At 36.8% G+C, this 26,415-nt stretch overlaps 1 protein-coding gene across 1 annotated transcript; it reads right to left on the reverse strand.

The window, feature by feature from the left end:
- Window positions 1-2,332: 2,332 nt before the first annotated feature.
- Window positions 2,333-26,415, reverse strand: LMTK2 (lemur tyrosine kinase 2). Its single transcript, XM_026053936.1, has 14 exons — window positions 26,361-26,415; window positions 25,456-25,580; window positions 24,563-24,707; window positions 22,930-23,003; window positions 22,311-22,429; window positions 20,801-20,888; window positions 15,485-15,618; window positions 13,691-13,775; window positions 12,919-13,040; window positions 12,108-12,257; window positions 8,935-11,851; window positions 7,519-7,654; window positions 6,569-6,814; window positions 2,333-5,674 (listed from the first exon to the last, which is right to left on the reverse strand). The coding sequence occupies exons 1-14, from the start codon at window positions 26,413-26,415 to the stop codon at window positions 5,646-5,648; spliced, it is 4,425 nt and encodes a 1,474-aa protein (XP_025909721.1). The 3' UTR covers window positions 2,333-5,645.

Below are 26,415 nucleotides of genomic sequence, written 5' to 3' on the forward strand. Positions count from 1 at the left end.
GAGGCGGCGCTGGGGTGGCGCGGGCGGCCGCTCCGCCGCGACACGTCGCCTTAGCGGCGGCGGGGGCGGGCCTGGCGGGACGCGAAGGTCCGCAGCGCTCTCCCCCTCCAGGCGAAGCCTCCGTCTCCCTCTTTCCCCCACCCCCGTCTCCTTTTTAAATGGGTGCTTGAGCCAGGTGACAGCAGAAAGCACAGAGCTTTGTCCCAAAACTGCCCTTCTAAAGCACCATCATGCATTTTTCCCCCCTTATTATCACCCACGTTTTAAAGCATTTTCATATATGCCCTGTGGGCAGGTGGTGTCACAGCAAGGCACTGATATAGCACAGCACTGATATGGCACAGCAAGGCACTGATATAATACACATACACATAATACACATATATTTTATATGCATCTAACACAATCCCTAGTTTCACGGTGAGGGGGACAGATAGCATCACAAGATATTTCATTTAAGTAATAAAGATTGTCCACAGGCAGCCAGAAATAACGACAAAAAAACCCAAAGTGCTGCCTGATTTCAGTCATTTTATTGTATCAGAGAAACTAAAAGCTCCCCAGAGGCATCCTAGCTTTCCCTGCCTGCCCCCAGTGACATCTGGGGGTACACATATCCCACCAGTTCATTCTTTAAGTGGCCTTTAACACTTCCCTGAAAATTCAGTCTAGATTTCAAAGGCAGATAATACAGGCACTTCCATATTCACTTTTCAGTGAAAATTTGCAGTCTTAAACCCTAACACTACCTTAATACAAGAAGCCAAATCCCTGAGAGCTGTGCTGCGGCCAGCCCTTCAGGAGGAGCTGGTCTGCAAAACCACCGTGGCTGACRGTCATGGTGCCAGACCTGGGCCCCAGAGAATCCCTCACAGCTCCCCCATGMCCAGACACAGCCCCACAGCTCCCCCATGCCAACCCATGTAGTGAGTTTTGCCTGAGGCAGTTTGCTTACACCTCAGTGTTTAAYACAACTGTAATTCATCCTGACTTGACAACCTGGGTTATACAAGTTATCATAGCACCTGCATGACTAAGACCCAGAGCCAAAGCACTTCATCTTATACAAGACTGCTGACAATGATGAAGATGGTGAACATTCATGTTTTTTGGTAGTTGGTCYTATAGGAGATGACCAGTAAGTGCTATGAGATTTTTAGTGTCTCTTCTTGACAGAGGCCAGTGTCTTGGTTAAGTTTCAGTCCTGTAGTTATATTTTACCTCATTAAGTCACCTTTATATCAGGTTCTTGTTCCAAGGTTTCAACAGCTGCCAGGACTCAGAACACTGATATGATTACTTGTACTAGTTTCATCATAACCTGAGCAGTTAATAGGTTAAAAGGAAAATCCAGGGCTCTCCTGCCTCAGGCTGTGCCAGGACTCAAATGAAATCTCATGGAAAGAAGCTGCCAGTATGCACAAGTACTTAGTTTACCTGAGATCTTCAGTTAGTTCAACATACGCATTTAGATTTAAAAGAAAAAAAAACTCATACTTTTATAGAAATAAACTCAATAAACAGCGTATCATTAATCTGTTCTCTGAAGGGTACTTACGAACACCGAAATTTGCGCTCCCTTTCTACAGAGGTCAAGTTGTAGGATTATAAGCAATAATCAATTTTAAAAGTTATATTCTGTCTGCATTGAATATAGCTTCTTGACTGCAACCACCTCTACTACAATGTAGACCTAATCTATTCTTGGTATCTGTGTAAGAATGAACAAAGACAAAGAGATTATAAATATATAACTGTATTTTATTTTAATATTAAATATTTTTAAATTACAAGCAATTTATTGAATCACACTATGCATGATAATCAATATACAGTAGAAATTACAATTTAAAAATGTACACAATTTAAAGACATTTTGACCTGAAATTTCATTAACTATGATATATTGCCATAAACCTCATACCTGTATTAAATTACAATAGGAAAACCTCATACCTATGATTTTGTTACATAGTTTCTCATTTACAAATAGAATTAAACATTATATATACACACATCAGTACCATTTATCATTTAAGTTACACCTAACAACTGTGCAAGTTCAAACAATTTCATAAACAAAACTAACTGTAAGTCATATTCAAGTTTCTGAAAAACAGGCTGCTGGTATTACAAATACTTATTTTCAATAAGTTTATATGATGTTTGACTCTCCTCTAGATTTCTTCCAGTCTTGTACCAAAATGCATTAACATACAAGGATATTTCTGTATGACTTAAAGCTGTAGTAGTTTTGTACACTCCRTTCTTATTTTAAGGCTATTTCTTATAAGGCTAATATGCTTTGATTCCACCTTTTACCAACTTCAACAAAAATAGCCATGCCACTAACACCTGACACTGCTGACAAAATATTTTAGCATAGTGCTTAATCATTAAAAAATGTCTTCCTACCAGCCAGCCTCCTCACTGAAAGAGATTTAGTATTACATAAAAATCTGCTAAAAATACTGATAAAAAGAATGAGGCTTAAATGGCTTTCATTAGTGCATCAACAAGGATATGGAAAAATGTTTAATCAGTTTGTTTCCATGGAAATGGCAGTTTCCATAAATGCAGTTATATGCACAACTTATCTGCAGGTTTGGGATTTGGGAGAGTMCAGGTGCTTCCATTTAAACCAAACACTCTTCTCACTCAACTGGCTACAGACCAAACCTCCTTAAGGTGGGAAAGCAGTTCATATTTAAATAATTTTACTAGCCAAATTGAGACAATGCCTTTAATATTTGAATAATCCAGGTTTTCTACTGGAGAAGGAATTAAAATGGAACCAGTCCTCATTATAAACCATTGAAAATAGATACATGTACTTCTAAAAACAGAAACCATGCTTAAGTAGCTAGTGCAAGAAATTACATATAATGTATGACTCAGGACAAACTCCCTTATTAAACTGCGATGTGTTGGAATCACTAATTTATTTTCATTGTGCAACTGACTGCTCAGTGAAATTTACTTAGATATTGCCAGCAGTTGATCTGATTTTAACTATGTATTCCTCAAAAAAGACCTCTGAGGTTACTTCAATCCAGCCTACTGGATTACTAAAATTAAAATTCATACTTTAGGTGTGGTGAGTCAACTTTTATCATCTTCCTTCACTGTAYAGCTAAAGAAAGATGTTACCTTGCTTAATATCAAATACATTCCAACCCATTCTGGAAAACATACTCCTTTGACAATTCCTCAGTCGTTAGTCCACTGTGACAAAGGAGTAAAAATTCAAATATGTGACTTTCCAGAATTGCAAGAAAGAAAAAGCATAGCTGGAATTTGTAACCTTAAAGTGTATAAGTTTTTATTTAACCTTCAAATGTGTGCCAAATCTAATAATTCAAAATTGAAGTTGAACTCTGGTCTGGTACTTTAGATTTTTCTCCTCATGTAAGGCAGGTAAGCCCACACATTCTTTGCAGGCCAATTTTGCAGGCCAAAGAGTTTCCTTCTTCAGTTTTAATTTTCCTACTTCATTTCTGATATGAGAATTACAGAAAACAGATGAGATGCCTTAATCGAACTACCAAGGAATTTAATGTCAGTATTATGGAATTAGTAAGCTGCAATACATGGTGCACAAGGTCTATTCTGTAATATTTCAACAGATATTGCACAGCTTAAGCTCTCTACAGTGCATACTGTAAGCAGGTAAGAGCTACTTGGCTTTGACTTGTAAATCGTGCATTGGGAGAAGTCCATGAAAAATTCTGTTCCTCATTTCATACTGAAGTACAGTTCTGATCAAGTTCTGAACCCGAGTGCTTCATCTGAACTAGTATTCTCAATAATATACTGGCAATTTTAAATAACTTAAACTAAATCATTCCCTTTTGACTGGTATGGAAACCATTCTAAGTCTTAAGGGCTAAACAATGCTGGAAAAAAAATATAGTCCTGTCTTTTAAAACTTACTTWAAAAAAAGCATATAGAAGTATACAACACAGAAGCTTAACACATCTGAAAGCATCTAGCCCTATCTTTGCGTAGTCAAAATTCTTTCTTGACTGCATATGAACACAGAGCACCTAGACTAGCATTACACTGAAGGCCAGGCAAAAAGTCACCAAAATACAAAATGCTTTAAAAATCCTTCCTGTCAGTGCTCCCCACAGATCCGTGGCTGCATAAGGTATTCCAGGAGGCCAGAGATTTGCTCCATAATTTAATATGCTTTGGGGTAGTAATTAAAGATAGTTCTCAAACAGTTTAAAGTATTAAATTAGCTAAATGTAAGGTAAAGTAAGAGAAAACAAACCAAAAAGACACACATGAGAAAACACACATATTCCCTTGTCTACAGAAAACTTCAAAACAAACTTTATCTTGTCTCTTTGGGTCAGTGTCAGTTTTAAGATGCACCATGGAGCCCTGAAGACCTCTTCAAATCAGTCTGGCTTATAAAGGGTAAGAAACATGAGCGCCAGCTGACCACCACTTTGGATGGAGATTTTATTCAAATGCTTGAATTAACAACCATTAATCTAATTCTCCATTATAATAAAAATCACTGAGAGGTAGATATACCACAGGCCTCAATGACAGTTCCACACTACAGTCAGGAGGAGAGAAGAGGGCTTCAAAATCCATAGAATGAACAAGCAAAGGGCCAAGTATGCCTAAATCTAGTCTGCAGAATTTGATTTTAAAGTATTTATAATTTACATACAGTTTTCTACATTTTTGTAGATTTTTTTTTCACTCCAAAACACAAATTGTACTGAAAACTGGAAGGCCTTTAAAGTATGACAGAGTCAAATGCTATTACTRTTTAAGCAGTCAGTAAGATCATATTCAGGAATGAAGAGACATCATCTCTTATCTAAAAATTAATTCCAGAGTATATCAGATATTCCTTTCCAGTTTCCTATAAAACATGAACACTAGCAACTGATAATCATTTAGAAATGGTACTGAATATAAGATTTCAGCAAGTCTAACATAACACTCAGAAGTTATGTATGTTTTACAAGTAYCGTGCATAGCAAAGGCTACAAAAAGGACAAATTAAACTGGATAACTGGGCCAATTCAACTTGTCTTATTTTCCTTGAAAAATTTAAGATTTTAATTCTGTACATCACCCAGAAATAGAGGAAGAATAATCCATAGTGCAATTGTAATAAGCAAAGTAATATGTAGTGATATCTTCTTGAATAAATATGGCTCACTACTGACCAACTATCATTCATACAGTTTCAGCAACACAGCCACCTGTTGCACAGGACAGTTATACACAAGTCTACAACAGGTGAATGTTCAAATAGATAATGAACTACATGGAAAAATATAAAAAGAATATTATACAATCTCATACATAAACCAGACYGTAGTGTAATTGCTTTACTTATTTCTTAAATTATCTGAAAAATACTTCAAGTACTTGAAAACAGCGGCAGAATCATCTTTCAATGAAAAGCAAAATTGCACTGATTTAAAAATACATTACAAAGTTAAATACACATTCAAATTAATGTCCTGATTTAACATTGCTTTCAGTGTTTACTTTCATTTCTTAGTACTTCTTGATTACCTGCATTACTCCAGGATATCCAGAGTTTAGATAAAGAAGTTTCTGACACAGAGTGTGTATGTTTATGCAATCCCAAGAAGAAGCTTCCATTCATCTAATCTTTTTCTCCGTCTTCACTGCTTCCTATTAGGACAGGAAAGGTCATAAGGTACAGGAAGATTTTTCTGCACAAATTCTTACTTTTTTGCAAGACTTTTGCTAGAAATTGTCTTTCTGCTGTTTTGCACTCCCAAGTAGTGGGAGTTAATATTTTCCTAGAGCTTTCAACTATTGTAAACAGTTGCTWCATTTATATACAGACATCTGCTTAACTCACACTGTTCAATGTCACTTCTAGGACACATAATGGAACGTTGTATCTCCAAAATAATCTCTTATCTGTAGTTATTAACCTGCAAACATTACCTAATCAGTAAGGACAATACAACTCTATACCAATCACATTTAAGACATCAACCATCAGTAAGGTTCAGCAGTCAGTATTATTTATTTTTATAAAGCAGTATTTTAAATCAAGATTAATAATATGCTAAATTGATTTAAGCCTGCTCATTTTTTATTCAAGAAAGCACTTCCTATAAAGTAACTACAAAGATAAAGTGAACTGTAAAATAAGTTTGGACAGCAATGACAGCCCCCACATTCCTTAGTATCCTCACCCTCCGAAATAATAATGAGTTCTGACCCTTGACAAGATAATAACAACAATTCTTAGTTTTCTCTTATGAAATTGCTACAGGGTAGCAGCTATACAGAAATACTTAAGACTGCATACGTTTCATTTACATAAATATGATACTAATTTTGGAAACACTGAAATTGTGAGTTTGCCCGGTAGGTATTAGAGAGAATAATCTCTATTCCAAAAAATACTCAACCACTAGTTATTAGCTATTTCTTTGCAAATAATCTCATCTTTAAGGGAAAAGCACGACTTACTAAAGTGCAGTGTAAGATGCAACCTTCACAGAATTAAAAGTACTGTTATAAAACAATTACTTGAACTAAATAACTTACCTCCTTGCTCTATATCTGAATCTGTAAGATGTGTGAGAGAAAGGCTTGCTATATTTGCAGGAGATATAGAGAATCTAGAATAAGGGGATGAATGTGACCAGTTCTGTTCGAGAGTCCGTGTAGGTGGAGGTGGAGAGAAGTACTTTGACTGAAGAGGTGGTTTAGAGCTAATAAGGCTATTAGCTGCCTTTGATATAAAAGAGGCCTCTGAGGAAGAGAAGTCATCATCCCATTCAAATCCCCCACCTTAAAAAGACAAAGGAAAAAGGAGACAGAGGGACAATTTATACTCATATAAAACCATAGTCTTAAAATAAGTCCTTAAGAATTGTATTAATTCATAACAAACCTTGCTATAGCATTACAAACACGATCCCCTAAGCAACAGCAACAACATTCATTGTCACAGTTACTGAGGAGAGGCTATCGATACATTATGCACAAATCCTAATACATTACCCCTGTCTTCCCCTGCTTTAGTGCAAAGAATTTGCTTTTTTCCTGGAAATCAGGAGCAGGAAGAACAAAGACAGAACTTTTGCTGTAAACTTTTTGCATCAGCTCCTAACTCCTGGTGTTAAGCATGGGCTATGCACGCACATGAACAGAAAGCGGAGAGACTGGGGAAAAAAAGAGGTCTGGAAGCTGTGAGAACAAGCTGAGAGAGACGTCAGAAGGAGACTGCATCGAAACTGAGCTGCATAGCYGCATGGGCTCACAAGGTTTTGTTGTCCACAACTGGGTTGCGTCTCYGATTAAGACACACTGATCTATAAAGAACCAGTATAACCTTCCAAACAATTGCAATCGATAAGGCTGAACCTAGCTGAAGTACTCCTTAAAATGCAAAGCCTAAGCAAGATGGTGCTGTGAACCTGTGAATTACATATATTTTAATGGAACATTTCATTAAAGTCATAAATATATACAGAGCAGATTTATGTAAGTACCTTCCTCATCTGTTGAGCTCTCCGAATTGGTAAATCGGTTTAAGTAGTTAAAACCTGAAGGCGGAACAGGAGTGCTGCGGGAGCCCTGGCTAGTCAAGTCTGTCATGCGGTTTCCAAGCTCTTTAGTCGGTGTTTCCTAAGGCAACAAAAATAATTTAACTCTTGTGTACGCACAATTTGTACATACAGTTAGATATTAGGGTTAGAAAACCAGCTTCTCATCAGATCCATGGGATTAAGTAGCCTGCAACCATCTACTGTATGTGAATAAGTCAACAACTTCTGTAGTCAACAGAAGTGAGACTTGTAAATTAAGCATATAAAAACACTACTTTCTACAAAAGTTGCATCAAATCTACATTAAAGTACATGCAAAAAATGACTGTTATTTATAATATCAAAAAGTTTAAAGGAACATGGCTAAAATATCTTCCAATTAAACCRAAAACAGTTCTCTAATCAGTCTGTAAGAGACAGTTGTTTTCTATCAAATAAAAAGAAATCAAACCAAAAAGCCACCACACATACAATGAACTTGAGGCAAGACAATTTGTGCGAGAGGTATTTGACAAGGCCAACATTTTATCAGTTACTGCAATAAGCAAGAGCTTAACTATGAGCACCTTAACACAACAGCTAATTTTTGCATTCCCGTCCCATCAGAGRGATTACTGTTCTACAGAGGCAGAAAGAACACCCAACACTTGTTTTCTCTTCCAAGACACAATGCCCTCTAGTGTTTATATGCATCATAAGCAACATCTTCAAAGCCTGACAATGCAACTGTTCTTTTCAACTCACTTGTCTAACTGCCAAAATGTTAAAAACACAGCACTCTCTATGTCAAGTTAATGAGGTTTAAAACTCATAAAGCAAATAGACAAACATTATCTTAATGCTAAGCAGCGCAAGATTTTTTWAAATATTTTTATGAATATATTTGAACTAAAATACTCAAAGTCATTGAAGTCTTTAAGCAGATAAACTAGTTCTACAATGCTACATCAACATTTGGTCAGTAAAACTGTATTTAGTGCATAATGATACTGACCTAAAYGCAGCTCGGAACTGCATCAGAAGGACATTTTAAGAGAGGAGGTCTCAGGCTGTACATGCCAAAGTGCTAGAAGCYGTGGAGATGTAGCACTTGACAGCAAACACCCATCCCCAAAGCAAAATTGAATTTCATTTTCAGTTACTGCTATTCTACCATCAGAACACAATTGTAGCTAGATTAAAAAGGGKTTCATTTTTTTTCTTAGAAAGAGTTTACTTTCTTAAAAAAGAACCCACCTCCCAGAAGACAACCTTGTAAGACAAAAGCGATCTTTATGACAAGGTATCTATAAACATCATGCTATTTTAGTGTCACTTGTTTAAAAAAGGTAACTTARTAATTAAAAAGACAGAGGATACCTGATCAAATAGATAGACGGTGACATCATCGAAGAATGTCACAGACTTTTTCTCACTTTTCCAGTGCTCAAGTTGACTTTCATTTTTAGGAGAGTTTGGAAGTTTCAACAAGCTTCTCAGATGTTTCCCATCATCGTTGTCACTAAGTATTTCAGGCACCTGRTGAATAATTTCATCTTCACTGTCAGAACTCAAACTGTGCATATGAAAAGTCCTCATATCATCCTCGGAATCACTGTTTTCATCTTCTTCATCTGCATCRTCGCCATCTTCTATATCAAGCATTCCAGAAACATCAAGTTTGCCAAGATATTTTCCTTCAATGTCTGGTTCTTTCAGTTTTGAACCTTCAAGGTGATAAAAGGACTTCTCACTGTTACTTGCATCTGAAGGGCAGTGCATGTCATGTACTGACTTTAATTCTCTGTGTGAAAGGAGTTCAGACGTGTTGGTGCCAACACAAGAGACACTTTTGTGGGAAACATTAGATGATTTTATTTCATTCCTGAAGTTACTCTCCACTGATTTTTTCAGGGAATTCATCATTGCCTCAGCCCAYTCGTCAGGACACCCCTGTATTGTTACATCTGTCTCTTGCATCTCTAGCTCATGATTTAGTTCTAATTTTGCATTTTGATTATTAGTATCTTGGTAATTCCTTAGTTCATCCTTTTGCTCTACCTCTTCAGAACAGTAATCTTCAGCATTATTCTCTTCTCTATTTGAAGAAACAACATTTGTGGCCTCTCTTGATAGATTTACAGCCTCTTCTGTTTTTTTATCTGTCTCAGAATCATTATCAGAGAAATAGGCAGAGTCTCTATATGAATTTTGATTTCCACTAAGAAAAATCTTTGGAGTTATTTCAAAATTGCTGTTCACTGCATCCCCACAAGCTACTTCTGAAACAATTATGACTGGATTAGGAGATAAAGCACTAACACTGCTGTCACTGACAGTACCCAGTGCAGTATCTGCATTAGATGCGTCCTCAACCGTGATATGGGAAGTCCACTCTGGAGACTCCAGGTTCTCTGTTTCATAACCACTGTCAGCAGGTTTATCTGGAGGCAAAAGTTTTTGAGGACTTTGGGACTGTAAAGATTCTAAAACCTCATTTACATCTAAAGAATCCAAAGAGTCAGGTGTCTCTAAGGCTTGTTCTACAGTTTGTGTAGGAGAGGAGCCATCTCCCAAGAGACTATCCTGACTTGTACAATCTGAAGTAGCAACAGAAGCTAAGGTAATTTCCTCAGTAACATCTTTACAGCTCTGAAAATGATTAAATTCTTGTCTGTTTTCCAATAAATCTTCATCTTGTTTTAAAACAGGTAACTGATTTTGCAAATTTTTTTTCCTATCTTCCTGATCATAACATTTGTCTCTACCAACACTACCTAAAGTTACTTCAGAATTAATTAGCATTCCAGGTTTTATTTGTCCCTCACACTCCATTTCCAATGCAGCACCATAACATGGATTGTTTCCAATATTATTATTTTTGGTATTATTTGATAGGTCTTCTTGACAGAGAGTATCAGTATTATAGGGCATGACTTCACCGTCTTCCACATTTAACGGTTTTCCTTCATCCTTCAAACAGGAAGGATTTACATGATTATCACATGACTTACGTGGTACAGATGGACTAGAAGGTGCCAGAATCTCTGCAGAAATCCGAGTGTGATAATCCAAATCTTTATTTATTGTCATTGGGTTAGAATTTTCATCTTTCACAGTTTTAAGATTTTCAGATATTAAAGAAAAGACAGGTGCATTTTCAGCCAACATARGTACAGGCTCTACAGAGTTCCTATTTGAGGTTTCTAATATACTTTTTAGAACAGCTTCTGTTTTTTGCCCCAGATCACTGCTAGTTTTGTTAGACAGTATCCCTGTTAATAACTTTTTCTCTTGAAGAAATAAGTAGTTATCAGAGAGTTCTTCTAAAGTTAGCAGGCCAGATTGGCTAGAGTTATTTTCACACAAGAGGAGAGTTTCATTTTCAGAAGCACAACTAGAACGCTCTTTCTCGGAAGGGCTTGCTATATTAGTAATGCCTACGTCTGAGTTTAAAGCAGTTGGCTTAAAGTCTTTAGAAATATCATTCATTTCAGGTAAGTCGAATATACTTCTATGCATCAGTTCTTCCGATCTGTCCATGTCACTAAAGATATTCTGGAAAGGACTTTCTGGACTACCAGCAGCAGGCAAAATTTCCTCTTTAGGATCTGTATTATAGTGGAAGAAATCCCCATCAGTGCTGGATTCTTCAACATCAAGATCCCTGAGAACCATGAAATGAGAATTTTTGTCTTGTAGACCTTCTTGATGATCAAGTTCTGTAGTTAGCACAACTGACTGATTATCAAAATTCATGCTGCAGCCACTACCCTTCTCTTCTAACTGGATATAGTAATCATTTCCAACAGAAAGCTTGTGAGCATCAAACACAGGCAGCACCCCAGGAACAGCAAGGGATGTTTCCTGACCACTTTCATCTTGTGCTCCTGGCCCTTGTTCTGAAAGTGACCTCTCAAAAACCTCCACTGGAAAGAAGATATTTGTGTATGTCATTGCGTCATCAGGATTCACATGACCACACTCGTCAAAATGATCATGCTTAGCTGCCTCCCAGATGTATTCGAAGCTGAGACCTTGGCTTGTTTCAGTTACAGTAAGAACTTCTTCCATTTCATGGCCAAGTCTATCTCCTGTAAAATGATCCAAGATTGGAAATGCGGAATTATTTACTTCTCTATTTGAGGCATTTGGTTTAAGAGCATTCCACTGCTGCTCAAAATCAATCTCAGAGTCCCTTTGGCTTTGCATGCGAAGGTAAGTTAAAAGTCTATGCACTTCTTCTGCTGTTGGTCGCTTTTCTGGAGGTAGCCAACAGAATTGCAGAACTTCATACCTACACAAAGAAGGAACAGGTTTCAACAGGTTCCACACACAAAAGAAATTTATAAGAATCAGATATGTAATGAACCAAAGTGCAGCAACTGGTATTACTAGCATGAATCTGTACCCACAGCAACTCTTTACATTACCTAGAGTTTCTTTGCCAGGAATGCAATTTGATGTAGCAATTGTAATGTATTTCTAAGAATACTGCATAACCTGAGAAACTTGTTCAACAGCTCTAAAGATGAACATAAATTTAAAAGTACCATCTATCAGAGTATGGCTGTTCCAGATGTGGCTTGAGGAGTTTAACCTGCTTCTCCTTTATGACATGGAGAAGGACTTCCCTGTCAGAGAAGTCTGAATAAGGCTGAGCAGCATTTTCAAACAGCTCCCATAGCGTGACACCCAGTGACCTGAAAAAGAACAGCAAATGGCAGTACATTTACATTCTAAGGATTGTTTTCAATTTGTTTTGCTAAGAAAGGATTATAAAATGCATAATTGACAAGATGGAACAAATACTACTTTCTTACTGGCTCCACAGTAACTTCAGAACTTGTAAACTCATTTCAGCTGCTTTACACAGAATGGTAAAAGTCTCAAGAACACAGTTCCTTGAAGGCAACACCAAAGAAGGTGACAAAAACTGCAAGCAAATGCAGGTGACACCAAWGAAGGTGACAAATGACTGAACAATGAAGAAACTTCCACATATTAAAAAAAGCATTTCAGCCAAAGCATATTTTTACAGTAAGGCCAGTAGTTTCTGAACTTTGATGAGAAAGGACAAGGCCATTTCAAAACACTAGAAAAAAATGATCTTTGTTTCAGTACTTGTAATGTAACTGTGAATATAATTGATCTCTTAAAGAATCCTAAGGATTCTTCCATGACAGAATATTACTTCAGATTTTAGAGATTAATCTACTACATGACTGCTAAAATAACAAGCAGTGTTTTCAATTTATACTTGAATGCATTCAATTTATAATTAAATATTTACTGTTTTTAATGCAACGTTTAAAATATATTCCCAGATTTCTTGCTCAAGTTATTTTAAAGCCTACTACATACCATATGTTACTGTACTTGTTTTGCTCTGCTGATAGCAGCCTGTCTTGAAAGCTTGTTACTAATTCAGGTGCAGTCCATCGGAGAGGGACAAGTTTTTTCTCCTCTGCCTCAATATAATCTTCCTATATTAATTAAAAAAATCAGAAAAATGAATGAACATTGCACCAAATTCCAGAAACAGGCATTCCCCTTCATTATTTATATTTTTTCTTTCAAAATGAATAATTTTGCATGATATCTGTGTGCACCTAAAAAAAATTCTCTTTTTCCCAAATGGTAGATATTTTTACTACATAGGAAGGGCCTGTCACTGTTTGGTACATACTAGAAAAATTGAATGTCAACTTCTTTAAGGTTTGGCTGTTAAATTCATTTTCAGCATTTTTAATTTGAACTTTCTTGATGCATGTACCTAAGTTATAATTTTTTCATTACTTATTTTTGATTAAGGTTTTCCTTTAAAAAAACACTGAAAGTAACTTCTGCGTAACGCTTGCCGTTACTATTTTAGGAATACAGGAAGGGTTACCTATAAACATAAGCTTAACCAGAATCTTCCTTCTAGAGGAATAAAATCCATTAATTTCCAGGAAGATTATATATTCTGTTACAGGAACTTACTACAGTTAATTTCCAGTCACACCTAATTCAGGTTTTACAGTAAGGTGTCAGCTGGCAGTTCATTAGTAGCAGTTCATAATCTTGTTGTATTTTTGTTGTAACTTTAGGTCCCAAATTCTTCAAAATAGTAGTGCATTACTAGATCACCTACCTTGTATCTACTGAATCCTATACCATAATCTCCTACTTTGACATTTAAATCAGATGTAAGAAAGCAATTCCGTAAGGCCAAGTCACTGGAAGGAGGAGAGAGAGAGAAAAAAAAAAAAAAAAAAAAAAAAAAACACAACAACACACACACACAACCATAAGACAATTGGGTTAACATGTTAGTGAAATTTTTTTGAACAAAGCTAGAACATAGCTTAAACTATCAATGGAAAAGCCAAAAAATCTGTGTGTGTATACATGTATAGATCTATATAGACAGAGAGGATATTTTATAAATATATATATAAATGCATATTTTTATATTTAGGAATTATATTAGCAAATAGCAGACCGTGATTGGAACAGACTAGTTAATATGAAACTCATGCTATAGATTCAACATCCGCTACATGCCTTTACAAGAGGTTTATTCRGATGAGAGCTAACCTGGCATCACACGCACCAGACTAACAGACCAATTCAAAATGCAAACACCGGTACAGTAGCTTGGTCAGTTGAGATATTCATTTCAGAAATAAACTTTGACCTAGACTAAATGTTAAGATAGTTTTTGCCGCTTACATTTTCATTAGGTTTTAAAACCTACTTCAGTTTACAATAGATCTAGTCTCTCACTGCAATACTGTAGGTAGAGCACTTTTCTAAAAACATTTATCACTACTAGAAAAAGAGGASTTATCTAGGGGTCTCTCCATACAGTAGGCTTATCAGGCAAGGTCTGTTTTGCAGTTGCAGGATTTCATTTGCCTACCACTCTTCCACATTTTTCAAAACTTTCGATTTGGAGCCACACAGTTAAGTGAAATTTACGTTCTTGAATCAACATACAATAATGTTTCTAAATTTAGTGACAAGATAACTTATAAACTTCATACAAAAACAAACATGCAATATTAGAAAATGACTTCAAATCAATTACGTTTGCATGATTCAACAATTGTACAACAGGTTAAAAGATACTTTTCAAAGTCTCATATAGTCTTGCTGTTCTCTGCAGAAAACCTCAACATGCAGTCATTTCCCTTCTCTACAATTGCCTAATATGCTCATGAGCATTCTATCTATACGAAGAATTGCATACAAAACTTCCATTTTACTAATAATCTTGTMACACCAACCTACTTAGACTGTTCCCACATACAGCAATGTAAATTCCTTTTCACCAAAAACCTGTCAACTGTCATGAGCAAGAAGTATCAATAAATCATGTCAGGGTCAAACATCTGACAATTTATGATATACCTTTAAGAATTATAGAAGCATCTTCAAGATTTAAACAAGCATTACTCATGAGCCTTTTGCAAAAGACGAACGACAACATTCTGAAACTTCTTGCTCAGTATATCAGCCTGAACAGTGGCTAGTCCTTAAAACCAATGAGCTGAAATCTTGCAAGATACAACATTTGCAATTTTTGAAAGACTGTCATTACAGTAACACACATACACACACACACACACAAAAAACACACAAACTACATACTTAACTGGTCCTAATATTTGTTGCACAACTATACCTTTTTGGATCGGCTAAGCTGTAGGTTGTGGTTTATGGGCTGCCAAACTAAGTAGCAAGTGATCAACTTCTGAACACAGAGTTGTAGGGACAATACTGCAGTTAACTTAGCAGCTCAATAAGCATCGCACTTTCATGACTTAYGTAAAATTAAATAAAAGTCTATTTAAAGCACCATCTTTAAAATTCATGTATATTCTTTTCACTAAAATCAGTGTGTAGGAGTGCACCATAACAAAAAGTCATCTGAAAAGCATACCTATGCACAAAGTTATGCTTATGCATTACAGCAAGTCCAGCAGCAATCTCGCATGCCATTCTCTGTAGCAGCATGATCTGTGATTCTCCTTTAATATGTTCCTGCTCATTGCAGATATATGTTTTTAGGTCACCCTGTAAGAGAAGTTGAAAATATCAGTTCTGTTTGCTCACCGAATTTAAAAAAAAAAAAAAAAGTATATTTAGTGAAGAACCAACTAACCACAGTATTTGCATATAGTATTCATCATGACCCTGCTTGGAGCTGCCGCTGGTTGGACTACAGACCTCCCGGGGTCCCCTGCAGCCTGTGTTATTCTATGATCCTTCCCTGTCTATAACCAGACAGCAGCAATACACCAATACTATTCCTATTTTATGACAATATTTGCATATTAATCAACAAGATTAGTAATAATTACAAATAGAATATRAATAGAAGTGTTTGCACTTGTTAAAATGTTCTCTTCAGGAAAGAGMTGAAGGTTAAGTTTCCTATTCCTCTGGTGGAGGTAGTTTTATAAAACTGTAACACTGCAATATTATAAAGCTATAACTRAAGCATCTCATTCCTGCTTGATGCTGTCAACTGAAGGTGACAGTTTACGGTTTTCTCAATTCAGGTAGCTCTGTGAGGCGTTTCAATGTCACAGTGACGTGGCAGCTCAAGGGACTGAATGGATAATCACAAACTTGAGTTATTTTGTTTAATAAAAAGAGCCATATAATATTTGCTTAACAAAAGCAGACACTACTCCTAAATAGGACAACTAGAATAAAGCTAAAAAAAGGCACATGTAACTGTCCAGAAGTACCCATAATAGCAGTGTCCAGAAGATGCACAGATTCCCCACCGCGCAGCCTAGGAGTGCAAACAAGTACAGAGCATATTGCTCAACTGACTGTAGGTGGCAGCAAGTTCCTGAAGAAAGTCAAATCATTCCCTGTGAAATTGCTGTCATTCATTAAAACAGCAAGTGGTTATTTATGGTTCATCCTGGTGGATTAAGCTCCTAGAATGCCTGAAATGCACCAAGGAATTGCTTCTTAATTTTTAAATGCATTAGTAATAGCAGTGCTATGCAGCATCCCTTATTTAGTAAATAATTCACATAGGCAGGTTTCTAATATGAAATACAGTTTGTATTAAATCCAGCATCTTAACATATATTGGTTCCGTTTTGTCATTCCAGTATAAGCCAATCAAGGTTAAAACTATAAATAAGTAATAAACCAAAAATTGGAAAGGGGCATTAACAAATACCTTATTTTTGGTGCTGGTTTAAGAGAACTATTAAATGAGAGGTTTTCAAGGAGCCCAGCTGGTCTCTCTGCTGTGGTGCTTGGTGCATGAGGAGGGACAGGAGGCACCAGCTGAAGCGTGAGCAGCTGAGGCTGAACGCAGGGAAAGCCTTTCCCCCGTGAGGACACGCAAGCAGTGGAACAGGCTSTCCCGAGCGGCTCTGCCCCCTCCGTCCTTGGAGGGTTTCAGGACCCAACTGCAGAAAGCCCCGAGCACCCYGGCCTGACGTCCAGGGGACCCTGCTTGGGGCAGCAGGTTGGACAAGAGACCTCCCGAGGTCTCCTGTAGCCTGTGTTATTCTGTGATCCTTCTCTGTCTATAAGAAGACACCAACAATCCACCAATACTATTCCTATTTTATGAGCCAGAAAAGGGCCCTGGATTGTACCACATCTAACAGTCACTGTGGAAGACTGTATATGCTCACAGCCAAATACAGTTCATTCTGCAAAACCCACTGCTCAGACACTTAGCCACACACCATGCTCAGCGGTGCTTGAGGGAAGCGACACTTTCTCTCCTGCTTCCCCTGCTAGACACCTTCTCTCCCTGGGTCTCCAAACAGCGACTGGATCTGGCCGCCCCACTATCGCCTCCTGCTCAGGTCTCAGCAAGATCGGCTCAGACCTCTTTGTAACCAAGTCTTTTACATCAGAAAGGCTTTTTTTCTCTGCTTCAAATTCAAGAGACAWGAATCCAAGCCTTTAAAAAAACCCACCACCACACACACCCCACTTTTTTTTTTTTTAAGCCACACCATTGACAGATTTTTTAACTCTAGTTGAGAAGTTTACACTGCAAAGGCTTTTTGATCTGAAGACAGCGGTTTCATGTGGCAGTAATCAGGAGCCTAAACAAGTTCTAAACTAGCTCCAGCTGGCATGAACCTCCTAGCAAAAGCCACATCCCCAATAGAAGCTACAGAGCATTTTAAGCAAATCCTGCTGAACTCCCCTGCTCAGGTAATCAGCCACACAATGTACATGCTACTTCCACATCTGAATAACTTTTACTCATAAATTATGTCATTTCATTAAACGATTTGCTGTGCTGACAAAAGGTTGGCCACACATGGCTGGGTAATACATTCAAGTTAACAAGCTGGCTGCTACTACTATTGTTAACCTGGCACCAGACTACAGTGTTTAGCAGCAACAGCATAATACTCGCACAGGATTAGGCATTTATTGAGCATCTTATATATTTGAAGAATTGTAAACAGCTTTGAAAAACACACAAATAAATATTAAAATTTGAATATTCTAATTATTCATGTGCAACTGACCATCTTTGCAAATCAAGGGACATAAAACAACCTGGATTACATTATAAAATGGGCTAAATGATAGCAAATATTAATAATTCCAAGCAAGCCTGAATACCATGAAGAGCCTAGAAAGCCAGCGAGTCCCCATGACAGTGTTACTATTAGGACAGTCAGTAATACAGTCTGCATTGCCCACGCTAAGATCTTCCAGGCCCAAGAGGCCTAAGAACTGATAATTCAACTGATAATGTGGCATGGCACTGATCTGGAGGAGTCCGACATGAACAGGTACCTTAATTCTTATTTCTCTGCAGAATAACAACCCTATTTTCATTATTTAATACTCCAAACTTGCAATGTCTACATTGTGAGGGAGCCTAAAAAGAGCTCCAAATACATAAGAATCTCAAACACAGCTGGTACATTAGCCACCTTTTCACTAACTATCAGATTCTTAATCACATAAATTAAGATTTATGTAACACATTAAAATAAGTTTATTCTTTGCTGAATACACATATAAAGTCATCCTTCCATCACCAGAGACAAGAGGATGCAGCAAGCCACTTCAGCCTAGTCTATGCCTATACATCTTCTGGTGAAGACCGTGTTATGGAAGCACCTCCATATYCCCAACATTAGCCAATTTCAGAAGTACAACAGAATCCACCATTTTTCAACATTCCTTGAAAAATTCAGGCAGTAACTGCCACACCAGCCACAGGGTAAAAACAGTTTCCAGGGTATCAGTCCGTAAACTACCTTTAAAAAAAAAAGGCACCTAGCTACCTTCTATTCCAAATGCCACTTTCCAGCTTCACAGCTATTTCTTCCTTCACATCTCCCTGTGCCCTTAACTCCAGTATTGCTACTCCCCACACTAGTTCATACTAATTTACAACAAAATTAGTKACATACATGGATATTGAGCTAACTTTATCATTCGCTTGTCTTCCGATCTCTGCATAAAGCTATTAAAGTGAACACTATTTTGTCTGCCTAGCCCCTGCATATTTGTGTGAACAGTGAACAAAAAGAGAACATCATCTCCAGGTGTGGTCCAGATCTACCAAATAAGAACTCTTCAAATAATTTAAATATCCAGCATGAAACATTAGACAAGCCATGTTTAACTGTATTTCAGTATAATATATATTCTTCTCAAAAAACAGGCTTCAGTTTGCTTGCAGTAGAAATCAGCACATTTACTTACCATGCCAATAAGACTGTCCAGCTACATTCAATTTTAAAACTATCACTTCAGCTGTCAAGCTTACTACCCCCAGTTAGTGAAAAATCTATTTTATCCCCTTAAGAAAAATCCTTTCCAGATTACTTTGCAGGATCATGACATTTTTGGCATTAATCATCAGGCATCCAACAAGGATATTAATTTTCTGTATCCCTAAAGTAGGGCAATCTTTAGAAGTTGCTCCATCTTCAATTCTAAGTAAGATTAAATAACAACTATTTTAAAATATGCCAGCAGTTGAATCTGATTAAATATTTAGATGTATATCTATTAGCATAAACTATATAAAATGTAGTTGCTCTTCTAGAATCCTTCTGAACCTCAAATTCAAGCAGTTCTAAAATCAATATGAATTATTCCATTTATGTAAACTGAAAAAAAATCAAGAATGTTATCGGATTAACCTTAGGCATGTATTTTCTAATTCTTGCCCAAAACTGAACATTTCACTTTGATGAGTCACTTGAAAAGTTCAAGCCTTTCTTCCACGTACAGGAAAAGAAAAAAAGAATGATTCTATCAGCACTTCTTCTGCCTCATTAATTTACTGCAGCTAATAAATTTGAGCAAGAGCAGTAACAGAGAATATAGTTATTTAAGGACACACATTAACTGATATTTCTCAATAAAACTCAGATGTTCATGCTCATTCTTATTAAAATTGCTTGAGGCAATTAATATAACTAGAACCATATTCATGCACTTGAGTTTAAGAGAAAAATCTGTAGTAATGAAGTTGAAAAAAGGATCGCRTTGAATCTGATAAATGTAAACTACTTCTGAAAATCTTAAACTTTAATATATATGCACATTAATTCATTTATTTCAAACTATAAATAAACTTTGCTTTAAATGCCATCTAGACAACAAGACACACACATTAAGGGCAGCTAATCAGCTCATGCTCAGATAGCCACCTGAAGCTGGGGGTTGYTTTTCTTTTAATATCACATGATGCTGCAGTAAAGCAATTCTTCAAGGTTTTCCAGACTCTGGATCCATTGCCATAGCCAAACTTTAAAATCTGCTTGCAAACATTCAGTAGAAACTTGATAAATTCTAATGGCTGAAGTGTCTGCAGATTGTGTGTACCGGGTACAGTTCAAAGTTTCTGCACGTGCATACGGCCTCACGCACAAAGACGAGGTGAACTTCGGCACAGGCCCAGGAGTGCAGGGCCCTGACCAAAGTGCTGTGCAACTTCCCTTCCCATCTTTGGTGGCTTTCATAGTGCTAACAGCGGAAGAGCCGTGAAAAAACCTTCCCTGAGCTCTTAGTCTAGGAAAGGCAGTTGCTTCATTCAAATAGGGGTTAAGRGAGAGGCAGGATGAGGGGATGGAAGTGACAGTGGCTGGAGGGGACCTGGGGATCAGGAAGGGAATAGGATCATGCAAAAAAATCACCAGGACAATGATGAGTAAAGGGCAATAAATACACTACCTACAATTCACACGAGGCAAAAACCAGCTGCAGCCTTTTCTGCAAGTGTACTTACCAAGTCACAGAACTCAAAAACTAGAAGATAAGGAATGGCTTCCACACACTGCCCAATACACTGCAGAACATTTGGATGCTGAAGAATACTGCAAGGAAAAAAAATAAAAAATAAAAGGGGTTTAAGTCAGAAGGACTGCAGTATACATTTACAATATAATGCAACACACTTGAGATCTCTGCTGGAAGATTCAGTACATACAGGACAGAAGAAGGTGCAAATATCCAGAGCCACAAATTCCCTTCGCACCTTCACATCTCCTTTGTATTGCTGAAATCAGTAAAATAGCAGCTGAAAAACTCTCAAAACCTCTTAAGCCAACACTGCCACAAGAGAGTGACAACTGCCCTCCCATCTCCACTGTCCCTTTTACACAAGTGTTCACACATGCTCCTGGTTTGTGAACTACCCTAAGGAAGCAATTCAGGCAAAAGTTAAACTTTTTAGCCAGGTTTACTTTCCAGAGAGAGCTTTTTTTAAAAAAAAATCTCTCTCTCCTCTAAATCAGAAGTCCTTACTGTCAATGCAGCAGAAGGCTTGAGACTGCTTTCCCTGACAACAACTGAAACCCAAGTGCAGGTGTAACTAGGACAAAGCACTGAGTGTAGAAAGCTCCTTGATGTCACTCACTTGTACCATATTCTAGCCATGCAAGCCACACTGAGGGATGACTAGTGTGCTCCTCTGCATCAGTCATCTACAGAAAGCACCAGTCATCTACAGAAAGCACCAGTCATCTACAGAAAGCACCAGTGTGCAGCAGGCAGCAGTGCAGAGAGCTCCTGCTATCACCAAAATGTAGCAGGAGGAATTGCACTGCTCTAATACACCAAATACAAAGAATAATGCCCTAGAAGCACATACTTCTGATTACCTTCCAACCATAATACACGAAGAGGAAGAGAACAAGCAATCCCAACCTTATCAGCATTTTTGGTCTGATCGACACTTGGTGGACTAGAGATTAGCATAGGATCCAATTTTGTATAATCCTAAACTCCTTTTTATTAAGACAAGTCTTCCCTGCAAKTAACCTGAACGTAATCACCTTTAGCCAACACGATGCAGTTCAATTTTGAAAACGGGAACTTTAAAGAAACTAACATGCATTAGATGAGAGTCTTGCCAGGCTTCACATTTGYAATAGAACATACAAATACTAAGAATTACATTTCAGTTCTTGGAAACAAGCAAGTAGACAAAAGGTCAGTGTGCAGTATCATGAGCTTTTGCCTGGAAATGTTGGGAAGGAAAAAAATAATAAATCAAATCAAATGTATTTTACAGTCATTAATAAAGACTCCCAAATGCATTAAATCAAAGAGCTTGTTTCCCTTTTTTTTTAAACAAACTTTTTTTGCTYGTTTTTAGGAAGGAAATACAGTTGATGCAAGTACAATCATTTAATTTACAAGAGAGGACAAGAAGAGAAATTAACATGAGTCAAACTCATAACTCATACAGTAGCATGAGGCCATTCAAGTTAACCCAGCTATCAAATATTACTTACTAATACGGTTCTCCACTTCTTAAGAATTGCTCTTGTGCCTTCAGACCCGCACTTGCCTTCAACTCCTTCACTACTACCCTTGCTACACTAGTACCTGTGTAGATCTCTCCAAGCAGAACCTGAAAAAAATGAGAATCACTTTTCTTTAATCAGAAGATTAAACTCAGTTGCTATAAAGAAAAACAAGAGCTAYTGAATACATGCAGTAAGAAAGATTTTCTGTCCCTTCTGTCAATGCATGTAAACTTTTGGTAATTAAATACTCGTACTTTAAAATAAATCTTGACTTGCGGAGCAATTTTCAAAAAGTAAACTTTCTAGTGAAGGTCACTTATTTATTTTCAAGATTCTTCCCTAAGGAAGAACTGGTAATAACAGCAGCGTATTCACTTCTGTAGACTGAATTAAGTGTTAGACAATTAAGTAACTCTGCYAAGAAACTCCAAGTAGATTAAAAAAGCACTAATCAAAGCTTTAAAAAAAAAAAAAAGCATGCAACATTTAATTTCTACCAGAGTTGTTCTTACACTATTAGAATCATTTAACAGAAATACAGTTGCCTGTCTAGCTAAGCTTAGTAGTACTACAATACTACAACATTAAAAGAACATCATCTCACCTTTCCAAACCAGCCATTTCCGATTTCTTGGATATAGTTTAAACTCTGACGAGAAACTTGACACTTTGATCCCTCTGTCATACACAACAACAAACAGAAAGAAAAACTGAAACTATTCATATGGACAAAGTTATCTCTACAACTGATGAACATATAAACACAAGCTCCTACAACATCTACCGTGTCACATGGGCACCTTCAGCTAACCACTGCAACACACTCAGACATGCATAAAATATTTAGAATATTCATGCAACACTGACAAAACACTCAAAAAGATTTCTCAGCCTCTAAACAACCTGCTTCAGAACGTCCCCCTACAAAAAGGATAGGGGGACTCTTCATATAATACATTAGCTTTTTTAAATCCAGTCTACAAGTATAYTGCTCACCACAGTTGTGTATAATAAACGACATGCATACAAAAGTTTCCTGCGTACATGAGAGAACAAACCCAACATCCCAACTGCCCTACTTACAAATACTCTCTAAAAGGAGGACACTTTCTGACTAAAAATATTTCACATAAGGAACCCAGAAAGGCAAAGATTAAAAAAATCACACACAACACACAAGATGATCCTGGTAGAGGATAAGCAGTAGCAATGGTAGACTCTTTATGATAAAAGAGGTTCAGCAGCACAACATTTTTTCCATCACCTTTTTAGTTGGCCCAGACYGAGAATTCCTAGGCCATGTTTTACTACCACAAATCAGGTTACATCAGGGCCAGTTTACTGAAACAGCTATACCATAACAATACACTGTCAACATGCTCTTAAGTATTCATAATGCTTTAATCAATAAAACTACACTTTGACCAGTGTATCTTACTCGATTGCTTCCATGCAAAATAATATATAGTGGAAAAAATACATTTTACCAATTATACCATTATAGAAGAACTGACAAAAGATACAGCTTTTCACAAACTTGTTTTTCTCGGTCATTAAAATACTGGTGAGTTACATTTCTTTGGTACTGCAAGACATGCTGACATGTAAAATTGCTACTAGTTATGCAAATTTAATTATCTCATCTCTGAAAATCTAATGATTATGTAATGCAAGTAGGACATGTAAAGACTGCATGTGAAGTTATCATACACAAGTACCTACTTTTGTGCTGTCACATTTTAGATATTTCAGTTTCCTTTTACAGAAACTTTGCCTTTTCAAAAATACATTCCAAGAAACTTATTTTGYAGAGGCAGAAGAAATCTAATGCCTTCTCATACCAGTATCACATTAATGACATGGAAAGTTTACGGCAACATTAAGAAAGCAATTCAGCTGCAACAGTAGCACAACTGTCATACAAGAGATTCCCTCTTGCTTCCATTTAAGGCTAGGAAGACACAAATGTCCAAGAGCACTTCAAACCCTTAAAGTATATAGATGCATCAAGATAGCAGTCTAGAGAAACTTATATAACCAAGTTTAATTTTCTGAAGCCTCTTGGAACATCCTGCCATCAGTTAGTAGATTTCTAAAGCATTACACCTCATCTTATATCCTATAAAATGTATTTATTAATTGAAATAAATTTTAAACTGATCCATATAACAAAGAGTCAGGCACAGTCAATTCTGAATTATCTACTTTTTTTTTTTTATTGAAGAAGTCTATTTTACCTGAAAGATGTGGAAACTGGGAGGGAGTTGGTAAAGCAATATTGGGAACTGAAAGAGTAAACACTTCTGCTGGAGACTGAACAGAGGGAGTATCTTCTGCTGGAGGTGTAAAATCTATCTCATCATCAAAATTATCTTCAAATTCCTGCAACACAAAAATTTGTAAATAAACATAAATTAACATTAATACATTTTTCCTAGTTTCATATCTGAATATTTAAATCTGACTATATTAAAACCTGCTAGAGGTAAAACACTACACCATGATACCCACTATAAAGAACTTGATTTTTAAGGCATATTAAACTACCAAGCATTAYCAGGTCTTTAATTTTTTGCTGCTTTTCCTCTTACTTTTGAAAAGAGAATCTATAGCTTGGAAAAAATAGATGAAGATCTATTCATTCCACATATTTTCCAAGTAGAAATAAGAGCAAAATCCGAAAATCAGGGTTGCTGATAACYGAGGTTCCAGAAGTAACCATTCTCTGATGACAACGTACCCTCAGGAATTTTGCTACAGTGGATATGCACTTTCAATATCCTTATTTGCCTGGAATATGCGAAGATATAGGAAGAAGGATCTTTAATTACTGTAAAACTGCCTTATGTGCCTACCTCTACTAGACACCCCACTAGACTGCAGTGATTTTGAGAAGACAGAGACCAGTACTACAGCCTAGGCCAAGTACCGAAAATTACTGGCTACAGCAACATTTGAACTCATGCAGATATACAGTCGTGACTATTTCWGAAGAGAAGATGCATAGTGACATAGAAGTATTGATACCTGCTGACTATTAGCACAAGTAATCAGGTATTTTGGATATGAGTTTGGATAGAACGCTGCCAGAAAAGCGCTCACATTCACATTTGCAGCTTCAAATGCTTACCTTGAAATCTATCTCAGGATCTTTACAGCAGGAGACACAGTTTGCAAGCAGTATTACCAGCACTACTAAAGTACATAGASACAGAATCACAAAAGATGAAGAAACTTCAGCAGTAGCTCCTTCTCCTAGAAAGAAGACATATACAGCATTAAATACATGGGAGCATTAAAAAAATTCTTTTTAAATAATATATATTTTACCAATATGTATTTATTTCAAACCTGGTGTTTTAAAATTTAACTCTCYGGGTATGATCAGAAATAAACAGAAGGGATATACTGACAAAACATTTATGTGCTTTTCCACCTGCCTGCACAGTTCTTGACTTATATGATTCAAGTGATTAAGTGATGAGCAACAACAGTCTCAAGACACAGGATTCTGGTTTTAGTTGACAAATTTTTATAGGCATTTGAATAGTGCATTTTAAAAGTTTATGGGGTGCTTTTGAAGACATTTCCCATGAACTAAAACACTTGTCTGAAGAAAAAGGCAACTAGAAGAAATTCTCCTTTATATGGTATATAAATTCACTATATTCAGTCGTGTCTCTGAATAAACAAATTAATGAAAGGCTGACGAATACACAAGTTTCTTAGAACAACTGAAATGCACAGTTCAACACTCCCAATAGCCAGAGTGTTCTGTCTTCATTTCAAGAGTTTGAAATGACCCTTTTGCAAGCATAACACCAACTAACTTCCCAAGCTTTTATATATGTAAGAACTCCTTGAAACACTGTTGATAATTCAATGAGGTTAAAAAAGAAAAAAGTCATGCAGCAGTTCAAAAACTTAAGTCACTGCCAGGGAAACTAAACCTGTTTTTAATCCTTGTTTTGATCTTAAATTGAGAACAAACATGTATTTGCACAGTGCCCTAGGAGACCACAGAACACATCTTGCGGCGTGGAAAGAAATTTTGGGGTTTTGGCTGCTTGTTTAAAACAGCTACCGCCAT

This window comes from Nothoprocta perdicaria, unplaced genomic scaffold (genome assembly GCF_003342845.1).
Source record: "Nothoprocta perdicaria isolate Ctin4 unplaced genomic scaffold, notPer1 scaffold_12, whole genome shotgun sequence".
NCBI classification, from domain to species: domain Eukaryota; kingdom Metazoa; phylum Chordata; class Aves; order Tinamiformes; family Tinamidae; genus Nothoprocta; species Nothoprocta perdicaria.